The sequence below is a fragment of the Saccopteryx bilineata genome, chromosome 7 (assembly GCF_036850765.1).
Source record: "Saccopteryx bilineata isolate mSacBil1 chromosome 7, mSacBil1_pri_phased_curated, whole genome shotgun sequence".
Taxonomy (NCBI): Eukaryota; Metazoa; Chordata; class Mammalia; order Chiroptera; family Emballonuridae; genus Saccopteryx; species Saccopteryx bilineata.
In genome coordinates this window covers 17840436-17864470 of record NC_089496.1, presented here as the reverse complement: position 1 = coordinate 17864470, position 24035 = coordinate 17840436, and the positions used below count along the sequence as shown (strand labels likewise).

Sequence of the window (24035 nt, the reverse complement as noted above, 5' to 3'; positions counted from 1 at the left end):
GCCTCCTGAAGGGACTTTCGGTGTTAACACCCTCACCAATTTAACTATCACCAAAAAAGCTGGGAACTGATTGGAGATCCCTTACATTCACGGCTTCTAATTATTTGCGCACCCGTCCTTAATCTCTGTGCTGCCTGTTCCATCATGCAGGTCCGTTTTCTGGCCAGAGAAACCTCACCTAAAACCTCCACTCTTAATCTTTTCTTCTCCAAGGACTCCCAACTCTCTTTCCCTCCTGCCTGACCCCTGGAGGCGCCCCTCTCTCGGGACTTCTCTCTGGTCCCTCTGCAGACCTCTTTTGTGCTTGGGCCTCTTCCCTCTGAGAGCCCCCTCCCCTCCCTTTGAAAATTCTGTTTCTTATTCACCACTACCATCTCTCTTTCTCCTCTCCTGCTGGTCAGGGGCCCTTCCCTTCTCCACTGTGTTCTTAAACCCCTCCTCTGTCAGGCCATTCTCAGCCTGGCATTGGCTCTTACACTGGTTTTCAGGACGTCCAACCCCAATTTTCTTGCAGGAAGTTCTGGCCCTGTCCTGCCTTTGGCTCCAGCGTTTCCTACGGGATCTGGGTGCCAGGCTCCACATGAACCCTCCTCCTCTTATTCTCAACCCCTCCAAACCCCTATCCAGGACCTGTGAACATGGCATTTAAAGTTTTTAATGGTCCCAACTAGTAGAAACAGGCCAAGGCTGTTCGCCAGGCCCACATGCAGCAGAAGGTAATGCTCCAAACCCCCGCTCTTGTGGCAGCCCTGAGGCCAGTAGAACAACAGAGGCAAGACACAGGAGGCGCCCGACCCAAATCCAAGCCATAAAGAGAAACCCCACCAGCAGCTTGCTTTAAGTGTGGCAAGCAGGGTCACTGGTCCTGGCAGGGCCCCTGCCCGTGGCTGCCCACTGAGCCCTGCCCTGACGGGAAGCAGTCCGGTCACTGGCAGAGTCATTGCCCCTTTGGGCAACAAGTTTCTCCTCAGCGCCTCTACGTGGAGGACAAGCCACCTGAATAGGAGGCCAATCCAGCCAGGTGGATACATCCCTCAAACTCCTAGGACATAACCTGGACTCGGAGAACCCAGGGTATGATGCAACAAGTGGGTAAGTCCATCTCATTTCTTGTGGACACGGAGACTACCTTTTCTGTCTTGCCATCACACTCTGGACCTCTAATTCCCTCACAGGTCTCAGTTATGGGAATGGATGGGACCCTTTCCTTTCCCCTTTTTACACCACTCCTGACATGCAGTTTTGCCTCAAGCTTGCCTCCTTACAGGACCACTGGCAGTCGGAACCACTGGACTCCATGCATCTCCAGCTCACCCTCTATTACTCCTCTTTTTAAAAAATTCTTACAGGACCGCATCTGTGAAGTTTCTCAACTCACGGCCAAATAGATGTTCCTCCTGACACCCTTCAAAGCCGCCACCTTCTGATCTCCCCCTCCACATGATGCCCCTAATCAGCAGGAAGTAGCCAGACGAATAAACAGCGCCCCTTTTTTATTTAACACAATAGGTCAGAATGTAAGGTCGGTGGATAATGGGAAAGGTCAGAACCACAAACTTTGGTTAGAACCGCCCACAACCAAACACACCAAAAGAAACTTCCCAAGAGTCCTTTGGAGAAAAGCGACCATCTGCCAGCCAGTGAGATTTCACCATGTCATATTAGCTTGACCACCCTAGGAACCCTTTAAATATCTCCCACACGGGTCACCACTTGCGACTTCCCTGGCCTCCATCTTTCCTCGGGGCCAGGGACCCTCGCCAGGGGGATGCATGCTCTGTACTCAATAAAGCCTTTTACTATTCCACACTTTGTGGCTCCGGCTCCTTCCTTCCTTCTCGGTGGGGAAAAATACCTTACACTTGTCTGATTGCTGTGGCTAGGACTTCCAGAACTATATTGAATAAGAGTGGTAAAACGGGGCATCCCTGCCTTTTTTCTGATCTTAAGGGGATTGCTTTTAATTTTTGCCTATTGAGTATGATGTTGGCTGTGGGTTTGTCATAGATGGCCTTTATTATGTTGGGGTATGTTCCCTGTATTCCCAATTTCCTGAGAGTTTTGATCATAACTGGGTGCTGGATTTTATCAAATGCTTTTTCTGCATTTATTGATATTATCATGTGATTTTTATCCTTCCTTTTGTTTATGCAATGAATCACATTTATTAATTTGCAAATATTGTACCAGCTTTGCCTCCCCAGAATAAATTCTAATTGAACATGATGTATGATTTTTTTCATGTATTGCTGGTTTTGGTTTGCTAATATTTTGTTGAGAATTTTAGCATCTAAGTTCATCAGTGATATTGGCCTATAGTTTTCTTTCTTTGTAGTGTCTTTACCACATTTTGGAATGAGAATCATGCTTGCCTCATAAAAGGAGCTTGGAAGAAGATAACTATTAAATTAGTTCTCCTACATAGACCTTAAAAAAAAAAAAGGAGCTTGGAAGTCTTCCTTCCTCTTATATTTTTTGAAATAGCTTGAGAAGGATAAATGTTAGTTCTTCTTTGAATGTTTGGTAAAATTCTCCTTGGAAGCCATCTGGTCCAGGATTTTTGTTTGCTGGGAATGTTTTGATAACTGTTTCAATTTCATTTGTTGTTATTGGTCCACTTAGGTTTTCTGATTCTTCCAGATTGAGTTTTGGAAGATTATATGTTTCTATGAATTTATCCATTTCACCTAGGTTGTCTCATTTTTGGCATACAGATCTTCATAGTATTTTTTTTTTTACAATCTTTATATTCCTGCAGTGTCAGTTGTTACTTCTCCACTTTCATTTCTAATTTTATTTATTTGAGTCCTCTCTTTTTTTCTTGATGAGTCTGGTTAAAGGTTCATCAGTCTAGTTTACCTTTTCAAAGAACCAGCTCTTGATTTCATTGATCTTCTATAATTTTTTATAGCCTCTATGTCATTTATTTCCACTCTGATCTTTATTATTTTCTTCTTTCTATTTCACTGGGCTTTACTTGTTTTTTTTTTCCCTAGTTCTATTAGATGCAGGGTTAAGTTGTTTATTTGAGTTTTTTCTAGCTTTTTAAGGTATGCCTGTAATGCTATGAACTTCCCTCTCAGGCCTGCTTTTGCTGTGCCCTATAAATTTTGAGTTGTATGTTCATTTTCATTTGTTTCAAGAAAATTTTTTATTTATTTATTGATCTTATTGTTAACCCATTGGTTATTTAATAACATGCTATTTAGCCTCCAAGTGTTTGAATGTTCTTCAGTTTTTCTATTGTGGTTGATTTCTAGTTTCATGCCATTGTGATCAGAGAAGATGCTTGATATGATTTCAGTCTTCTTAAATTTATTTAGAGTAGTTTTGTGTCCTAACATGTGGTCTATCCAGAGACTGTACCATGAGCACTTGAGAAATATGTATATTCTATTGTTTTGGGGTGAAAAGTTCTGAAGATATCAATTAAATTCAGTTGATCTATTGTGTCATTTAAGGCTGCTGTTTCTTTGTTAATTTTCTGTCTGGAGGATCTATCCATTGATATTAGTGGGGTATTAAAATCCCCTACTATTATAGTATTGCTGTTGATCTCTTTTATGTACATCAAAATCTGCTTTATATATTTAGGTACTCCTATATTAGGCACAAAAATATTTACAATGGTTATATCCTCCTGTTGGATTGCTCCCTCTACCATTATGTAGTGATATTTTTTATCTCTTACTATATAGTCTTTGTTTTAAAGTCTATTTTGTCATATATAAGTATAGTTACCCCAGCTTTTTTTTTTCATGTCCGTTTGCATAAAATACTTTTTTCCATTTCTTCACTTTCAGTCTATGTGTATCTTTTGTTCTGAGGTGGGTCTCTTCTAGACAGTATATCTATGGGTTCTGTTTTCATATCCATGCAGCTACCCTTGTCTTTTGATTGGAGCATTTAATCCAGTTACATTTAAGGTTATTATTGAAATGTACTTATTTGTTGCCATTTTTTTCTTTAAATCTACATTCCTCTTTTCTCAATTTCTTTTTTTTTCCTTTGCTCTTTTGTGTGTGTGTGTGTGTGTGTGTGTGTGTGTGTGTGCCCCAGGCATGAAACAGCTCTGGTCATCAACACAGACATCAAGCTAGGATGAACTAAGGCTCAACATCTGCTTTGCCCCTGATATAAGAGTAACACCATCAATCAGGTGCCTCCTTGTCCATTGCCAGGGGCTTCCTTTGCTCTTTTTATAACAGGCCCCTTAACATTTTTTGCAGTACTTGTTTGGTTGTAATACATTTCTTAAATTATTTTTTTTCCTGGAAGCTGTTTATTTCTCCTTCAATTTTAAATGATAATTTGCATTTCTCTGATGATTAGTGATGTTGAACATTTTTTTCATCTGTCTATTGGCCATCTGTATGTCCTCTTTGGAGAAGTGTCTATTTATTTCTTTTGCCCATTTTTTTATTGGATTGTTTGTCTTCCCGGTGTTGAGTTTTACAAGTTCTTTATAAATTTTGGCTATTAACCCTTTATCAGTCGTATTGTTGAATATATTCTCCCATTGTGGGGTTTGGCTTTTTATTCTGTTCATAATGTCTTTAGCTGTACAAAAGTATTTTAGTTTGATATAGTCCCATTTGTTTATCCTGTCTTTTATTTTATTTGCCTGTGGAGATAAATCAGCAAATATATAGCTATGAGAGATGTCGGAGAGCTTACTGCCTATGTTTTCTTCTAAGATGCTTATGGTTTCACGGCTTACATTTAAGTCTTTTACCCATTTTGAGTTTATTTTTGTGAATGATGTAAGTTGGTGGTCTAGTTTCATTTTTTTGTAGGTAGCCATCCAATTTTCCCAACTCCATTTGTTAAAGAGACTGTCTTTACTCCATTGTATGTTATTACCTCCTTTGTCAAATATCAATTAACCATAAAGGTGTGTGTTTATTTCTGGGTTCTCTGTTCTGTTCCATTGATCTACATGCCTGTTCTTATGCCAGTACCAGGCTGTTTTGAGTACAATGGTCTTGTAGTATTACTTGATATAAGGAAGTGTGATACCTCCCACTTTATTCTTCTTTTTCAAGATTGCTGAGGCTATTCATGTTCCTTTTGGTTCCATATGAATATTTGTAATATTTGTTTTATATCTTTAAAGTATGTCATTGATATTTTAATAGGAATTGCACTGAATACATACATTGCTTTGGGTAATATGGACTTTTTTTAAAAAAAAACAACTTTGTTTGTTTTACAGGGACAGAGAGAGTCAGAGAGAGGGATAGACAGGGACAGATAGGAATGGAGAGAGATGAGAAGCATCAATCATCAGTTTTTCATTGCGAGATCTTAGTAGTTCATTGTTTGCTTTCTCATATGTGCCTTGACTGCAAGCCTTCAGCAGACTGAGCAACCCCTTGCTCGAGCCAGCGACCTTGGGTCCAAGCTGGTGAGCTTTTGCTCAAACCAGGTGAACCCACGCTCAAGCTGGCGACCTCGGAGTCTCGAACCTGGGTCCTCTGCATCCCAGTCCGATGCTCCATCCACTGTGCCACCACCTGGTCAGGCGGTAATATGGACATTTTAATGTTGTTTATTTTCCTAACCATAAACGCGGTATATGCTTCTACTTGTTTGTATCATCCTTGATTTCTTTTATCAATGTTTTATAATTTTCTGAGTACCTCCTTGGCTAAATTTACTTAGGTACCTTATTTTTTGTTGTTGCAATAGTGAAGGGGATTGTTTTCTTAATTTCTTTTGCAGATCATTGTTGGTGTATAAAAATCCTCTAATTTTTGAGTATTAATTTTATATCCTGCCACCTTTCTGAATTCATTTATCATATCCAGTAGTTTTTTTTTACTGTGACTTTAGGGTTTTCTATGTACAGTATCATATCATCAGCAAATAATGATAGTTTTACTTCTTTTTTTCCAATTTGGATGCCTTTTATATCTTCTTGTCTGATTGCTGTGGCTAGGATCTCCACAACTATGTTGAATAAGAGTGGTAAAAGGGTGCCCCTGTCTTGTTCCTGATCTTAAGGGTATAGCTTTTAATTTTTTCCCATTGAGTATGATGTTGGCTGTGGGTCTGTCATAGATGGTCTTTATCATTTTGAGGTATGTTCCCTGTATTCCCACTTTGCTGAGAGTTTTGATCATAACTGGGTGCTGGATTTTATCAAATGCTTATTCTACAGCTATCATGAGCTTTTTCTCCTTTCTTTTGTTTATGTGATGAATCACATTGATTGATTTGTAAATATTGTACCAGCCTTGCCTCCCCAGAATAAATCCCACTTGATCATGATGTATGATTTTTTTCATGTACTGCTGTATTTGATTTGCTAATATTTTGTTGAGAATTTTAGCATCTAAATTCATCAGGGATATTAGCCTATAGTTTTCTTTCTTTGTGTTTTCTTTGTCTAGTTTTAGATTCAGAATTATGGTCATCTCATAAAATGAGCTTGAAAGTTTTCCCTCCTCTTGAATTTTTTGAAATAGCTTGAAAAGGATAAAAGTTAGTTCTTCTTTGAATATTTGGTAGAATTCGCCTGTGAAGCCATCTGGCCCAGGGCTTTTTTTGTTGGGAGTTTTTTGATAACTGTTTCTATCTCATTTGTTGTAATCAGTCTATTTAGATTTTCTGATCATCCAGATTGATTTTTGAAAGATTATATTTTTCAAGGAATTTGTTCATTTCCTCGGTTGTCTAACTTTTTGGCATACAGTTCTTCATAGTAATTTCTTACAATCCTTTGTATTTCTGCTGTGTCCATTAATTCTTCACTCCTGTTTCTAATTTTATTTATTTGAGTTCTCTCTCTTTTTTTCTTGATGAATCTGGCTAAAGGTTCATCAATCTTGTTTACCTTTTCAAAGAACCAGCTCTTGATTTCATTAATTCTCTGTATTGTTGTTTTTTTTTTTTTTAGTCTCTATGTCATTTATTTCTGCTCTGATCTTTATTATTTTTTTCCTTCTACTTCCTCTAGGCTTTACTTGCTGTTCTTCTTCTAGTTCTTTTAGTTGCAAGATTAAGTTGTTTATATGAGCTATTCCTAGCTTCTTAAGGTATGCCTGTAATGCTATGAACTTCCCTCTCAGGCCTGCTTTTGCTGTGTCCCATAGATTTTGACTTGTATGCACATTTTCATTTGTTTCAAAGAAATTTTTTATTTCTTCCTTGATCTTATTCCAGACCTATTTGTTATTTAATAGCATGCTGTTTAGTTTCCAAGTGTTTGAGTGTTTTTCAGTTTTTCTATTGTAGTTGATTTCTAGTTTCATGTCATTGTGGTCAGAGAAGATGCTTGATTTCAATTTTCTTTAATTTGTTGAGACTCATTTTATGTCCTAATATGTGGTCTATTCTAGAGAATGTACCATGAGCACTTGAAAAGAATGTATATTCTGCTGCTTTAGGGTGATAGGTTCTGAAGATATCTACTAAATCCAGTTTATCTAGTGTATTCCTTAATTCTGTTTCTTTGTTAATTTTCTTTCTTGAGGATCTATCCAATGATTTTAGTGGGTTATTGAAATCCCCTACTATTATAATATTGCTGTTGATCTCGCCCTGTATGTCCACCAAAGTCTGCTTTATATATTTAGGTGCTCCTACATTAGATGCATAGATATTTATAATGGTTATCTCTTCCTGTTGGATTGTTCCCTTTATCATTATGTAGTAACCTTCTTTATCTCTTATTATAGTCTTTATTTTAAAGTCTATTTTGTCAGATATAAGTATTGCTACCCCAGCTTTTTTTTCATTTTCATTTGCATAAAATATTTATTTCTGTTTTTTTATTTTTCATTTTATATGTATCTTTTGTTTTGAGGTGTGTCTCTTGTAGACAGCATATGTCAGGTCCTGTTTTCTTATCCATTCAGCTACCCTATGTCTTTTGATTGGAGCATTTAATTCATTTACATTTAAGGTTTTTATTGCTATGTAGTTGTTTATTGTCATTTTTTTCTTTAAATCTACATTCCTCTTTTACTATTTTTTTTCCTCCTACTTTGTTCTTTCTACAGCAGACCCCTTAACATTTCTTGCAGCATTGATTTGATTGTGATGAATTCCTAAATTTTTTTTTTTTTTTTGTCTGGGAAGCTTTTTATTTCTCCTTCAATCTTAAACGATAGTCTTGCTGGGTAAAGAAGTCTTGGTTGTAGGCTCTTGTTCTGCATTACTTTGAATATTTCTTGCCATTCCCTTCTGGCCTCCAGTGTTTCTGTTGAGAAGTCAGATGTCATTGTTATGGGAGTTCCTTTGTAGGTGATAGACTGTGTTTCTCTTGCAGCTTTTAGTATCCTTTCTTTATCTCTTAGCTTTAGTAGTTTGATTATGATGTGTCTTGGTGTAGGTCTCTTTGGGTTCTTTTTTATTGGGGTTCTCTCTGCTTCTTAAACCTGTGTGACTCTTTCCTGCATTTAATTTAGGAAAATTTTTGGCTATAATTTTTTAAAACAGGTTTTCTATCTCTTGTTCTTTCTCTTCTCCTTCAGGAACCCCTATTATGTGGATATTGTTTCTCTTCATGTTGTTACAGAATTCTCTTAAAGAGTTTCCTCAGACTTTTTTACCTTTTCTCTTTTTGCTTTTCTGCTTCCATGCTCTCGCTTATCTTATCCTCTAAGTCACTGATTTGATCCTCTGCTTCATCCAGCCTGCTTTTAATTCTTTCTAGTGTAGTCTTTTTTTTTTCTTTTCTTTCTTTTTTTGAAGCTGGAAACGAGGAGAGACAGTCAGACAGACTCCCGCATGCGCCTGACCAGGATCCACCCGGCATGCCCACCAGGGGCGAAGCTCTGCCCACCAGGGGGCGATGCTCTGCCCCTCTGGGGTGTCGCTCTGCCGTGACCAGAGCCACTCTAGCGCCTGGGGCAGAGGCCAAGGAGCCATCCCCAGCGCCTGGGCCATCCTTGCTCCAATGGAGCCTTGGCTGTGGGAGGGGAAGAGAGAGACAGAGAGGAAGGAGGGGATGGGGTGGAGAAGCAAATGGGCGCTTCTCCTATGTGCCCTGGCCAGGAATCGAACCTGGGTCCCCCGCATGCCAGGCCGACGCTCTACCGCTGAGCCAACCGGCCAGGGCCTAATTCCTTCTAGTGTAGTCTTTATTGCTGATAAAGTGTTTGTCATTTCTGTTTGGTTCTTTTTTATGATTTCAATGTCCTTTTTGATGCTTGTTATCTCTTTATTTAGGTGTTTATTATGTCCATCATTGTTGCACTAAGATCTTTGAGTATCCTAACAATTATTATTTTAATCTCTGCATCTGGTAATTTGGTTATTTCCATCTCACTCAGTTCTTTTTCTGGGGCTTTCTCATTGATTTATTTGGACTGCATTTTTTTGTCTTCCCATTTTGTCTGTGTATACACTCTTCCTTTGGGTGTGATTTTTGTGTAGCTAGCTGAGTCTAGGGTTGTTATTGTCTGCTCCCAATTTTCAGTTGTGTTGTTTCTAGGTGTTCTTGTGTTGGCATCAGCGGTTGTTTGTAATCTGCTGTGAACTGCTTATCTGCTGTCACTATTCTATTTGCTACTTGTGTCTGCATTTTCTATGCCTTAGCTGGGTCAGGTGTGAGGATCCCTTCCTTAAGCTACTTCTCTAACAAGAATTGTTAGGTCCTGATCTGATGCTCACCATATCTGGCCTCTGGATGTTCCTGCCCTAGACCTCCCTGGCTGGAGCCTGGCACAGATTGGTCGGGGTCACTGCCTATGACTGGCTCTTATCTACCTTTTTGGAGCCACAGGCAATCTAGCTCTTGCAGCTGCCTCTGCTGGACCCAGGTGTCCTTGTAAATAGCAGCTGCACTCCTATTGTGGCTTTTATATACTCTTGGCATGGGGGAAGTTCCTTTGAAAGTTCAAGTTCCCCTGAGATCTGATTTCTTCTGCCTCTTATTGCTGGCTACTTGTTGGGCTCAGTAGTGTAATTCAGTGATTAGGTACAGTATTGGATGTGGCTTGCCCCTTAGCCTCAGATGTCTTTCTATCAAGACTTTATTTATTTTATTTTGTTTTGTTTTCTTCTTTTTCACACTCAGAAGGGTGTGGGTTCAGGGGGCCAGTGGGTGTGGCTTCTGTGCTCTGGATATGTGGTCTGTCTGCTAGCCCCCCACCATCGTTGCCCCCTTGGGTTTTTGGGCTTGGGTGTTGCCCATGCCAGTGCCAGCCCACCTCCACAGCTGCTGCAGCTTCCACTGCCCCTGGTGGGTCCTTGCATGCCTGCTTAAAATGACCTCAAGGTTTCCCAGGCCCCAGTTACCTCCAAGGGCGAGCTCATGCTGTGAGCTGGATTGCATGCAAACTCGGACCTCCACAGTGATTTGCCATGGCTTTGCCAACATGGGCAGCCCCAGCACATGTTTGGACTGCTTCCACTGTCACCCAGGCCTCAGCTGCCGGCAGGGGCTGGCCCATGCCACAGGCGAGATTCTGCATGAGCCTAGACCGGTATAGCCGCTGCTGCAGCCTCTGCCTCTGCTTCTGCAGGCTGGCCCGCACGCAGCCGCTCAAACTGCTTCAGGTGTTGCTTGGGCCTCAGCCACCACCAGGTGTGGGCCCACACCGCAGGCGTGATCGTGGCTTGGATCTCCGTAGCAGCCGCCACAGCCTCTGGCTCTGTAGGCGAGCCCACGCACAGCCGCTTGGACTGCTTCTGCTGTCCTCTGGGCCCCCTCTGCCTCCAAGGGCGGGTGGGTTTGCAGGCTCGCTTCAACCTTTGCAGTGGCCCCCACAGTTGCCCAAACTGAGCCTCAGGCAGGCCTGCAGGCTCACCCTGGACCTCTGCTGTGGCCACGGCGTCATCCGCCTTCACGAGTAGGCCTGCACATGCTCACTGGACTGCCCTGGCTCCTGTTACCACGCCTGCCCGCCCTGGGTGAGCACTCAGTAGTGCGGGAGGTGGTGTAGCTCCGACTCCAGCACTACTTGTGTCCCTAATGTGCTGTCAGCCTCTAAGTGCCTCTTTGTTCTGACTGGAGCAGGAGAGCCTCCAGTGGGCAGGGTAATTTCTTCCCTTTGCTGGTGTTGCTACTCCAAGGAAAAATGTTCACTTTAGATTTGGGGAGTGATTCAGCCCAGGCGTTAGGGTGTCCACCCCTCAAAGTGTCTCTGCCTGTGCCTCCGAGACCACACTCTCCCCTGGCAACTCCAGTCTTCCCAGTGCTCTCTGCTCCCGAAGCCCCGGGCAGGTGGCTCTGAGCGAGGCTTTCCGTGCCGTCCCTTTAATATGGAACCTGGGTCTGAGAGTTCTGTCTTCTTCTCTTAAACAGTATCTAGGCTCCTTTCTCAGCCAAATACAGTCACAACCCACAACTCACCAGGAACTCCACCCCACTCTGAGAGTCCCTCCGGGCCGCTGCTCACTCCCGGGAGCAGGGCAGCCCTTTCCACATTTCTGCCTTCCCTACCAGTCTCAGTGTGGGTTCTTTGGTGGTCCTGGCTGTAGAATCCTCTTAGTTTAGTCCAAAGTTGTTCTTTCAAGATGACTATTCTCAAAATTAAGTTGTAATCCACTTTGATTCTGGGATGTGGGAATTGGAACGTCCACCTACTCTGTGGGCATCTGTCTTCCCTATTTATTTATTTTTTCTAAGTGAGAAGCAGGGAGGCAGAGAAACAGACTCCCATATGCACCCTGACTGGGATCCACCCAGAAAGCCCCCTATAGGATGATGCTCTGCCATCTGGGACTGTGCTCCATTGCTTCTCATTTAGTTATTTTTCTGGGGATTTGTCTTGTTGATTCATTTGGGTCACATTTCTTTGTCTGCCCATTTTGTCTGTGTATTAAGTAGTGCTCTCTGACTTTGAAATTTTTGCGGCATCTTTATGAGGAAGATGGGATCAGTGGTACTGACCTCCAGGTCACCTGTTTTCCTTGTTCTAGGAATGCTTCTTGAGGGTACTATATTCCCTCCTGTTGTCTCTGAGTATTGAATGCAGTTGAACCTTTTGTGGGTAGGGTTATTCCTTTAGGCTGGCTACCTCTAAGGTCAAACTTGATTGTATGTATTACACACTGTGCAATGTCCGTCTTGTTGGGTGTATTTATTCTCCACAGTGTCTGGTGCCTGCTAGACTCCTCCTCTTTTGGGCATGCTGCTTGTGTAGCTAGCTGAGTCTAGGGTTGCTGCTGTCTGCCACCCACTACCAATTGTGTTGGTTCTAGATCTTCTTGGGTTGGCATCAGCCGTTGTTTGTAACCTGCTGTGGGCTACTTGTCTGCAGCTACTGCTCTTTTCACTGTTTGTGGATTTGTTTTCTGTTCCTGGGTAGTGTGGGAGCAGCCAACCTGTGTGTAAAGATTGACTTCCTCCTGCTTAGAGATGACAGTAGCTCCATAAAAGCCCAAAGCTCTGTAAAATTAGCCTCCAAGTCCTCAGCAGCTCCACCTCCTCTTGCAGCTGCCTGGTCTTCCCACAGAGTCTTCTGTAGAAAGACTATAGGGCCCAGATTGACCTCACCGAAACAACACCTCTTCAGATTGCCTCCTTGTAGGCTTAGGGCAGCTTACAACTGTTGTTGAGAATACAACATTAGTAAGTCCACCCTACTTCAAGGGTCTCTTGGTCAGGAGCTCAGTATGGGAATATGGCCCCTACTCCAAAGCCTAATCCCTCAGCCACTGCTGGATACACAAATTTTATTTCTCCCCAACAAAGTGATCAGCAGTTTCAGGTCATAGTGGGGCTGACAGTCCCCTCTGCAAAATTTCCTGCAGTTGGTGAGACCCTGGTCTCAGGGAGGAAAACTAAGAGAGTCCTCTCCTGAGGCTGACTGTGTCCCCACAGAAAGTGGCTAAGGCCCTTGACCAGATTCAATAATAGGCTCACAGGGACCCATACTTTAAATGTCCATGCTCCAAGCCTCTCTCCCTTCCCCCAGTGGAATCTAGCCTAGCAGGGCAGGATATCCAGCACCCAGGCCAGCTGACTGTGAAACTCCACCCTATACAATACACATGAACTGCTGTGCAGATGCTGATCACAGAAAGCAGAACTCACCTCAGCTGGGCCAGGTATGAGGAGCCCTTCCTTAGGAGATGCCACCAGCCTGGGCTGTTAGGTCCTGAATCGATGCTCCCTGCTGCTGGCCATTGGATATGCCAGCCCTGGGCCTCCCTGGAGGGCACCCAGTGCAGACGAGTGGGAGACACTGCCCATGACTGCCTTCAGCAACTTTCTTGGAGGGTCAAGCAATCCAGAGTTTGTGGCTGCGTCTGCTGGGCCCAGGTGCACATGGAAACACCAAGTTCCACACCTAGGCTGGCTTTTATCCACACTGGTCCTGTAGGAAGTTTTTCTTAAAAAGCCAAGGTTCCCTGAGTCTCAACTCCTGCAGCCTCTGTCTGCTTGCTGACTGCTTGTTGGGATCAGCCACTAAAAAACTCTGCTAGAGTCTGAAGCCTGCACAATTCAGGGATTGGGAAGGGTGGTGGGTGTGGCTCCACCTCTTGGCCCCAGGTGTCAGTCTGTCCAGACTTTTTTCACAGACCTCACTAAGGTGTGGCCCCAGAATTCCGGTGGGTATGGCCTCTGAGACTCAGAGGTGTGATCTGCCAGCATTCTGGACAGTTTCCACTGAGTCTCCAGTGATGTAGAATTATCAGTCTTTGACTCTGGAGTTGGGGGAAAGGGGAAGCTCTGGCCTCAACGCCAGAAAACTAAGTCACTGATGCACTCCTGCCTCCTGGATTCCCAGCATAACCCAGTCACCATGACTGGAGCAGGAGACTCCCAAAGGTGGAGCAGTTGCTTCTCCCCAGGCTGGTGCCACTCAGAGGGGACTGCTCCATCCGAGAAAGATGGTGACTATAGTACTGGAGGATGACTCAGCAGAGGAGTTCTGGTGGCCATTCCCCACAGTGTCTCTCTCTGGGCTTCTAACTTTATACTCCCCTCACACAACTCTAGTCCTCTCAGCCCTCTCCTGCCAGAGCCCCAGGTAAAGCTGTAAATGAGATTTTCTGCCTGCATCTCCAAGTTCCAGCTCTTTCTCACAGATAGAAACCCAGCTCTTTTCACCACCAAATGCTGTCTGGGTGCCTCTTCTAGGTTCTGGGGCTCTAGACTGGGGCTCTGGGCCTGGGGCTGAGGACCCACACCTCACAGGGTGACCCTCCCCACAGTGAGAGTCCCTCTGGACCTTCAGCCATCGCTGGCTCCTGGGAGCAGGCAGCCCTTTCCGTGCCTCTGCCCTTCCTACCAGTCTCAGTGTGGCTTCTCCTGTGATCCTTGGTTATAGACTCCTCTTCATTTAGTCCAGGGGTCCCCGAACTACGGCCCCCTGAGGCCATTTATCCGGCCCCCGCTGTACTTCCAGAAGGGGTACTTCTTTCATTGGTGGTCAGTGAGAGGAGCACATTGACCATCTCATTAGCCAAAAGCAGGCCCATAGTTCCCATTGAAATACTGGTCAGTTTGTTGATTTAAATTTACTTGTTCTTTATTTTAAATATTGTATTTGTTCCCGTTTTGTTTTTTTACTTTAAAAAAAGATATGTGCAGTGTGCATAGGGATTTGTTCATAGTTTTTTTTATAGTCCGGCCCTCCAATGGTCTGAGGGACAGTGAACTGGCCCCCTGTGTAAAAAGTTTGGGGACCCCTGGTTTAGTCCAATGTTGGTTTTTCAAGATGATTGTTCTTAAATTAAGTTGTAATTCAATTTGTTCCTTGGAAGTGGCAGTTGGAATGTCTGCCAACTCTGTCACCATCTTTGAATCTCTCTCTTAGCCCTTTTTTGATGGCACTACATTTTCTTTTAAGGGAATGACATCTGCTGCATTGCTTCTCACTGACCAGCTTCCATTCATCTGAAAGGAACAACCTAATCTAAGAAGTATTTTTAAAGAGGCCATGACCTTGCTCTTTCTGCATAATCTGGAATGATACAGTAAAAATAGATTATTTAAAAAAATATTTCTCTTCACAGCTGAAATTCCTTCCACTTTGCCCCCACTACATCTTGTACAACTTTACATTATTGAATTAAAATTACTTGGTGTTTGCATCAATGTCTCTCATCTAGACAGTGAACTTCTTGAGATACAAAAATGTGTCTTAGTCATCTTTATATCCAAAGTAGCTGATAGAAAGACTGGCACATAGTGGATTCTTGGTAAATGTTGAAATGAACTAAATGTGTAAGTATATAACTTTGGGTTGCTGACCTAATCTCCATCAAAATCCTTTTCCCTGGTCACCATCTGGCCATAGGACAGAGTTCTGAACAGTAAGAAATAAGCAGAAGTCCTCTGGTTAGGGCTTCCAGAGGGTCTTTTTTTCCTCCCCCAAAATGGACAAAATTGCCATGGCCTGCTCCCTTCACTTTGTACTCCTCCTACTTTTTTTTGTTTCTCTTCTTCTTCTTCTTCTCCTTCTCCTCCTCCTTCTTCTTCTTCTTCTTCTTCTTCTTCTTCTTCTTCTTCTTCTTCTTCTTCTTCTTCTTCTTCTTCTTCTCCTCCTCCTCCTCCTTCTTCTTCTTCTTCTCTTCTTCTTTCTTCTTCTTCTCTTTCTCCTCCTCTTCATTGTCTTCCTACTACCCCTACCTGGAACTTAGAGATAAAGGCTGGAGGTCTAACACCCATCTTGTAAACATGAAGTGAGTAAAAGAGGACAAATTTAATATGTTCTGGATGTTAGAGCAGAACGATGGGAAGAGCCCAGGTTTCTGATGGCAGCAGCTCTGCTGGCTCTGGACTGCCCATCTGCCTCTGGACTTCTTGTTTTAGAAGAAAAAAATCCCACACTTATAAGACAATTCCTAGTGTTGGCTTTCCACCAATGAACTGAGACCTGCCCCAACCAATCAGAACCTCGCAACTATATCCTTATTTGCATCTTTACTGACCAATCAGAACTACTCCATAATGACCAATCAGAATACATGGTGCTGACCAATTAGAATTGTGCAATTTGGATTTTCCATTTTGAACCAACTTGGAACTAGGTTGGGAACTATTAATTAACTGAATAAAGTCTCTCCTTTTTCATTCTATTGTCTTTTGGATATAACAATTGGTTTTATTTATTTATTTGTTTATTTATTTTTGACAGAAGGACATCTTTTAATAATGTTGACTATTCCAGAACTTAAGATGTGTCCAATAATCTTAAACAGCTTTGTTTCAGACCTTGTAAACCACATTATATTGGTCCTGGAGTTTATTCCCAAGGCTCACTTCTTCCTCTTAGAAAAGTAGTTCCTGTTGAAGCTGCAAATCATGCAGCAAACAGCAGAAACAGCCTCCTGGTGTTATCAATTCCCTTCGTGTTCTATTTCAAGCATTCTCTTCTCTGTAAGGCAGGATTCGCAGAAGCGTTTGTTGCCTACCCCAATGTCAGTCCACTGGCGTAATTCTCTCCTACCTGGGCTGCCCACTGCAGTGCATGCACAGGACCACTTGGATGGGCAGAACTAGGAGCTGGAGCATCTTTCCCCAAGCTAAGAGGCTTCTTTGCCTAAGGTTTGATGGTTACAAGAGCTCCACTGACATTTCCAGCAAGAAAACGGATTCAAAGGAGTGGAAGCGGGATCAGCTGTCTTAGACTAAATCATGAGCAACTCTTTCGGACCTGAGCCCTGCTTTTCTCTGTGAACTTCTCCCTTTCTATGGAATCCCAGGGACTCAGTTTTCTTTTCTTTTTTTTTAACTTGGCTCCAAGCAGCTTGGCTTCATCTCTGAAATGGAAGTGTTAATGCCTTTGGGATATACATTTTATGCTTATTTTAAAATAATTCTTATCATCTTAGAATTTTAAAAAATGCTGAGCAATTTTGATATTCCAGGTGGGCATTATGCTAAGTGGCTTTACATCCATTCTATATTATTTATAATACCCCTACTGAGATAGGTGCCCTTATTTGACAGATGAAGAAATTGAAGCTCAGAGAGTTTAAGAACATGTCCAGGATCATACAGAGCCATGAATCCAATCTGGGGTGTCTGTCTCCAGAGTCCCCTTACCCACTCCAACCTCCCCATCCTCTACGCTTTGGCAGGTGGCAGCATACTCCTCCCATTGCCACTGCCCCAGCCCAGCCTGCCAAGATGCCAGCTCCTGGGGCAGGCCCTCTCCAGTTTAACAGGGAGACTTACACTGAGGGGTATATTTCGACTTGTGTCTTCTGGATCGAAGGCCTCAACCTGGTAACTGAATCCAGGGTTTGCTCCTTCCACTATATAGAGGTCTTGACCTACACCCGTATCCACAGTGAAATAAGAAACATTTTATTAGATAAAGCAAATGAGAAATTCAGGGCAGTCAAAGGAGCCAAACACAGCCCATGACACAAAGCATGTGGGCACTGTGGGGGAGGGGGGAGCAATAATAACGGCCATGAGTGAGGCCATGGCCAACTTGCAGGGGTGGGTCCTTTCGTGGGAATTAATAAACTAGCAAGGCTGGCGACACTGGTATCCAGTCCTCGCGTACTCCCTCCAGTGAAAGCTGACCTAGGGTACTGTTGTTTAGTGGGAGAGGGGAGGTGATAGGGCAGAGAGTTGTAACCATGAGCAAGAACCTCCATGGGGAAGTCATTCCAGGTTCCAGATCCCCTTTAATGTATGAATTCCTCCTGAACTGAGCTAAGGTCAACACTTGAAGTGCACATAGTATCTCAGCAGAAATGAGTCCCACAAGTGAGAGGGCTTCTGGTGGAACAGAGAGGAGACGGCACAAGGGGAGGGGCGGCTGCAGAGAGCGGCTGGGGAAAGGGACCACAAACTGATTTCCTCGGCTTCAGAGTTCTTGGCGCTCGTGGGGAAGGAGGAGCAGGCAGTTAACATTGTAACCCCACTTACAGCGTTGCTTTCCCCGAATTTTCTCTGTAACATTGTTCAGCAACATACACACATTTTACTCATTTGTTTTATTATCTGTGTGTTCCCGCTGGAATTCAGAAGCACCCCCAGCCCTGCCCAAAGGCCATGTTCTCTGCTCTGGCTTCTCGCTTTCTGAGAACCTCTCTGTCCAGGAGATGACAGAGTGCTCACATTAACTCACTCTTTTTTAAGGCACTGTGCTGAGGACTTAGCATATAGACTGTAGAAAAATAGGTTTGCAGGTGCATAAAACAGAGTCGATGCTTGTGTTATTCTTATTTGTTAATTATTGTATTATTTTCCATAGGAACAACTGTAAACCCTATGCCTCACCCTGTGTGTTTTCTCCTTTAATTTTCACAACAACCCTAGAGAGTAGGTATTGTAATTCTCTCCACTTTATAAATGAGGAAGTAGGCTCAGAGAAGTTACTGGGTTGTCTCAGCTAGTAGGTAATAGAATCAAAATGCAAACCCAAGCCATCTTACTCCCGAGCTTCAGCTTTCCTTCACTTTATCACGGCTCATGCTTTCATTCAAAGAAACGTTTACTGAGTTCTGACTCTGTAGCAAACACTGATCTACACATTGGTCCCACAAAACACTGCTCTCATGAGCTTGAATTCCAGTGGGAAGACACAGATAATAAAATAAATGAGTAAAATGTGTGTATGTTACTGAACAACGTTACAGAGAAAATTCGGGGAAAGCAATGCTGTAAGTGGGGTTACAATGTTAAACAGAGTGCTTACGGAAGGTCACTGTCATTTGAAATAAAATACTTAAAGAAATGAGGATGACCCACAGAGGTATGGGAGAAGGGCAAAGGAAATAGCAACTACCGAGGTGCTGAGGTGGGTTGTGCCTGGGGCACTCACAGATTGGCGAGGAAGCAGGGACTGCTGGAGCAAAGGGAGACATGTGTGAGAAAGCATGAGGGGTGAGGGTTGTATGGGCTTGCCACATTTGTTGGGGCCTTAAGGAGATTCTGGCTCTCCTTTTGAATGAGATGAGAGGTTCTTGTAGGGTTGTAAGCGGAGGAAAGCCTTGAGTTAATGGATGTTTGACAGTATCCCCTGGCCGCTGTCTGGGGTATCCAATGTAGGGGTCAAGAGCAGAGCAGAGGGCCTAGTAAACAGGATTGCAGGAATTCTGGTGAGACACGCCCAGTGGCTGGCACCAGGGACGTAGTAGTGGAGAGGCTAAGGATGGGCTGGATTCTGCATAGGTTTAGCAGGTGAGGACATTTCCTAATGGACTTGATGTTGGGAGGGAAAGAAGTTAAGGTTGACTTTGAAGTCTTGGTCTAAGCAACCAGAGGATGGCGTTGCCATTAAAGTAGGAGAGACAGGAGAAGCAGCTCTGGGTGGGGATGGTGGGGGCCAGGGGGCGGAAGTGGCAGTCAAGAGTCTGGCTTGGAGGCATGTTAATTTTGAGCTGTCATATTCTGACACCATTTCCAATATGTGAGGGTTTTTTTCCCCTACACCACCACGGAATTATCTGACATCAGCTGAGAACTCAACTCAGCTCAACCCCAGGTTGTCACTATGCTCCCGACCCACCAGCTATAAATCTAAGGTTCCCTGAATGCCCTCATGGAGTTTGATTAACTTGCTAGAGGGGCTCCCAGAACTCAGGATACGTTTTACTCACTAGGTCACTGGTTTACTATGAAAGGACACAACTAAGGAACAGCCAGATGGAAGAGGTGCACAGGGCCCAGAGCTTCCCTGCCCTCTGGGCATCCACTCTCCCTGAAGCTCCGCTAACCTGGAAGCTCTTGAACCCCTTTTGGATTTTATGGAGGCTTCAGTACATGGGCATTATTAATTAAATTAGTGGCCATTGATGACTGAACTTAATTTCTACCTTCTCTCCCCTCTGCAGTGGCGGGGTAGGTGAGAGAGTGTGGGGGGGTGAGGGGCTGACTGAAAGGTCCACTCCTCTAATCACATGACTGGTTCCACTGGTCACCATTGCCATGTGTAGGTGACCTTGGGGGCATTCCAAATATCACATCATTAAAGTAGCAAAACTACTTTTATCACTGTCATCACAGGGAATCCAAAGGATAGGAGCTTTGTGTCAGGAACAGAAGGAAAACCAAATATGTATTTCTTATTATAAATCACAATATTAAAGATGGCTATTAGGTATCCAAGTGGAGATGTTAGGTAAGATACTTGGATATTTCGATGGAGTTCAGGGGAGAATCCGGACGAAGACGATAGACTTGGAGATTGTCTGCCTGGATGGCATTCAAAGCCACGAGCCTGAGGGAGATCATGCAGGAGTTACCCTGTGCTACCCCCAATAAGCATTATCCCTACTCTGTTGCAGACTCCAGGCACACACTGCTTTCAGGGAGTTGGCGCCCATGGGGAGAATGAACAAGTCAGTCAGTGACCAGGAGTAGTGCACAGAAATGAACCTCGTCCATTTGAGGTCCTGAGCCTCATTTTCCTCCCAGGACTGGGAGAGGCCTGAGAGGAACCATGGATGTGGAGGGCTTTGTAAATTGTTGGGCATTGTTACTGGAAGTCCTGGGCTGGAGGACATTTTATTTATCCCCTACTCATTAAGCATCTGCCTTTCCCAGGGAAACAGCTGCTTGTTTATTTACTTTTCTGTTTTTCTCTGTCCCTCAGGGTCCTCCCTGATGCCACCATCTGGGCTGCATTGCACACCCCTGTGTATCTTACCTTTTGCCAAGTTGCCTAGAAACTGAGGCGGCTCATTCACATCTGTTACCTGGACAATTAGGATCTGTAGGTCAGTCACACCAACATCATCCTTAACATAAATCTGCAAATCAAATATGTTTGGTCCTGTTTCAAAATCTAGTTGTTCCTTCCCAGTGGTGACAACCTAAAAGTAAATGTAGAATCTTTAGTAATTGTGAGAAAGAAGGTCTGCTTTTCATGCATGTATTTTGCAAATGGATATAACTCAGAAGAAAGCACCTAGCATCCTTGAAACCATCATTCACATCATCCTACGCTGTCACAGTAACTGGTCATTTGCCTTAGTACTACTTCCAACATAAGACCCACGACTCTCCTTCACTAAAGGGACTGCTGCGTATGTGCTGCTTTTTATAGAAAAGAAGAAAATTTAAGAGACATTCTGGTTCCCATGACTGGAAATGGAAGACCTGGGACTTAAAAAAAAAAAATCTATCTCTACTTAGGGGAGGCTCCCAAATGAATCCCTTAGCAACACTGAATATACTTGGATTTTATAGTCTTTAAGAATGAGATGCTGCACTTTTCTAGAATTGCTGTTAAATTACATCTTGACTCATCACTCCATTCTAATTTTCCCAAGCCCACTTCTAAGAACAAACGAGGGAAGAAGGATGTGACCACAGAAATAAGGAATGATATTTACTAACATAAACATGTTTTTTGTGTGTGCTTTACTACGCATTCCTCTACTATCAGACAGTTGTCCTCTGAACCACAAGTGTTTTGGGATTGTGGGAGGGGCACCAAGAAACAGGGGCAGAGAGATGTTGCCAGAATCTAGACTGTTGCCATCAGCAACACAGTGGTCCATGGTGGTGGGGGCCTGCCCACAGAAGGCCAGTCTGTGAGCTCTCATATCTATAAACACATCCCTGCTCATCCTTTGGGACATCAAGGATTACATTTTAGAATTGTTTTAATTAAGTTAATAGAACCTTTCGGCTATTAATACAACTTGGGCCAGACAGTGAGTATTCTACAGTGAGGAGAGTACTTAGCTCCAATCCCATTTCCACCACTAAACTGTATGACCCTGGGGAGACACTTCAAGAGTTAGGTCAGGCTACTGTGGAAAATCAGAGGAAACCAAGTTCACTGTGAGCTGTCTTTAGTCAGGGAAGGGTTCATGGAACAGGCGGTAGGTATTGTGTTTGACTTTGTAAGATCTGGATTGGTTAAGAGAAGAGAGAGCAGCCACAGATGTGAATGAGTTTGTGCAGTGGAGAGAGAACGTACAGAGGAAGGTTGAGAGGAAAAATGAGGTAGTCTTGTTACCCATCAGCCAGGTCAGCCTGGTATTCACACAAGTGATGATGACCTGAGTCTATGCTTAGCACGTGGTAAATAAGAGGCAGTAGAAGATAAGAGTCTAGAGCAGGGGTCCCCAAACTACGGCCCGCAGGCCACATGCGGCCCCCTGAGGCCATTTATCCGGCCCCTGCCACACTTCCAGAAGGGGCACCTCTTTCATTAGTGCTCATCCGCATCCTGTGCTCCTGGAGTCCTGTATGTGGCGGCATCGCTCACGTACAATACTACTTCCAGTGACGCGGGATGCACGCGTCACGGCTCCAGAAGCGCAACATATCATGCTAGCAGTGACAAATATGGAACCGGACATTGACCATCTTATTAGACAAAAGCAGGCCCATAGTTCCCATTGAAATACTGGTCAGTTTGTTGATTTAAATTTACTTGTTCTTTATTTTAAATATTGTATTTGTTCCAGTTTTGTTTTTTTACTTTAAAATAAGATATGTGCAGTGTGCATAGGGATTTGTTCATAGTTTTTTTTATAGTCCGGCCCTCCAATGGCCTGAGGGTCAGTAAACTGGCCCCCTGTGTAAAAAGTTTGGGGACCCCTGGTCTAGAGCATAGACTCTGGAGCCAGACTGACTGGCTTTAAAGCCCAGCCTTCCTGTTACTCACCCTTTCTGTGCCTCAATTTTCCCATCTATAAAATGGGGATAATAAGAGCATCTACTTTATATGATTGTTGAGAGGATTAAATGAGTTAACCCATGGAATACTTAGATCACTATCTGCTACTGAGCAAACTCTTAATAAATGCTGACTTTCATTGTGGTTAGTCAAAACTGTTACTGAATGTACGTCTACCAGAGCAACCCCTCTGTCCGGACAGCCCACTCTGCTTCCTGGTTTATACCTAGGTTCCTGCTGAGCCTGTAACCTCCTCCTGATGCCAAGCTTGGGCAGATAGATGCGTTTGTACAATGTTACTTGTGGATGCTCCTTTCCCTTGGGAACTAGCTCTAACACTCTGAGGAAGAAACTAAAACAGTAAAAAAACGTCTAAAAATGTTATATCTTGGAACCAAAGGAACTGGGTTGCTATCAACACAGATTGAAAGGTTGTGTTTATGTTACCAGCATTTATTAAATGTTTATTTGCCAGGCTCTTGCCAAGCCCTTTTGTGGAGTGTTTTATTTAACCTTCACAACAACCATAGTTTGGTAGACCGTCCCCTTGTTTCACACCTAAGGAGACTAGAACAGGGAGGGGAGGGAACTCCGAAAGCCACAGTGGAGAGTGGGGAAGCCTTGATTTGGTTGTAGGAATCTGGCTGCAGTTTTGGTGAAAGACAGTTAGTTTGTTTTTAGGCATATTAAGTTTGAGATTTTTCTAGACAAGGCTGATCACATTTACAGTGTCCACAGTGTTCGTGGCAGTAGATGAAAACAAGAGGAGTCCAGCTCAGAAATGGACAAATGGAACGGGGGCGGTATGGCTTCCACTACCTCAGAGAGCCCCAGCCTTTGTTCCTGCTGGGCCTGCTAGCACGTCTTCCTGGCTTTTCAGGGCTGTCTTTGTTGGTACTGCTCCAGGAGAAAATCCCCTGACAATGATCAGCCACGGGGCCGAATGAGGCTCAGACATCTCTCTTGCTGGGCAGTAGCCAGCCAGCGCAGTGTGAGGGCTATGAGCAAGGGTTCTTGGGGCCGGCCTGCCTGATCTCAAATCTCAAGTCTGCCACCCACAGCTATGTGAACGTGGGCTAGTTGCTCAACCTCTCTATGCCTCAGTTTCCTCACCTTTAACATGCAAAAATAATAGTATGCCACTTAACACAATATAATATACAGGTGATGTGTTATAGAATCATACACCTGAAAACTATGTAATCTTATTCATCAATGTCAGCCCAATAAATTCAATAAAAAATACTTCCAAAAATAATAATAGTATACCACTTTATAGTGTTGTTATGAGGATTAAATGAATGCATTCACAAAATGTTAAGAAGAATTTCTAGCATACAATAAATACTCCATAAATGTGAGTTATCATTATCATCATCATTATCATCACTATTAATGATCCTCTTCTCTCCACCTCACCTTCTCCAGAAGTCTTAGCAGCTGGCATAATCCAGAGGTCACTCTCAGAAAGGTCTAACATCTGAGTCCCAAGGCCAACGCTGACTAGACCTTTGGACCAGAAACTGAAAAACC

The 24035-nt window shown here is 43.5% G+C and overlaps 1 protein-coding gene and 1 non-coding gene across 2 annotated transcripts in view; both read right to left on the bottom strand.

The window, feature by feature from the left end:
• CDHR3 (cadherin related family member 3) overlaps positions 1 to 24035 on the bottom strand; it is a 199593-nt gene that overhangs the window by 67180 nt on the left and 108378 nt on the right. Inside the window, 2 exon segments of the mRNA XM_066240203.1 lie at positions 17087 to 17184; positions 20517 to 20682. Coding sequence (XP_066096300.1) covers positions 17087 to 17184; positions 20517 to 20682 — 264 coding nt within the window.
• On the bottom strand, positions 4047 to 4186 carry LOC136311414 (small nucleolar RNA SNORA48). Its single transcript, XR_010726800.1, has one exon. It is a non-coding gene; the product is annotated as a small nucleolar RNA SNORA48 (small nucleolar RNA).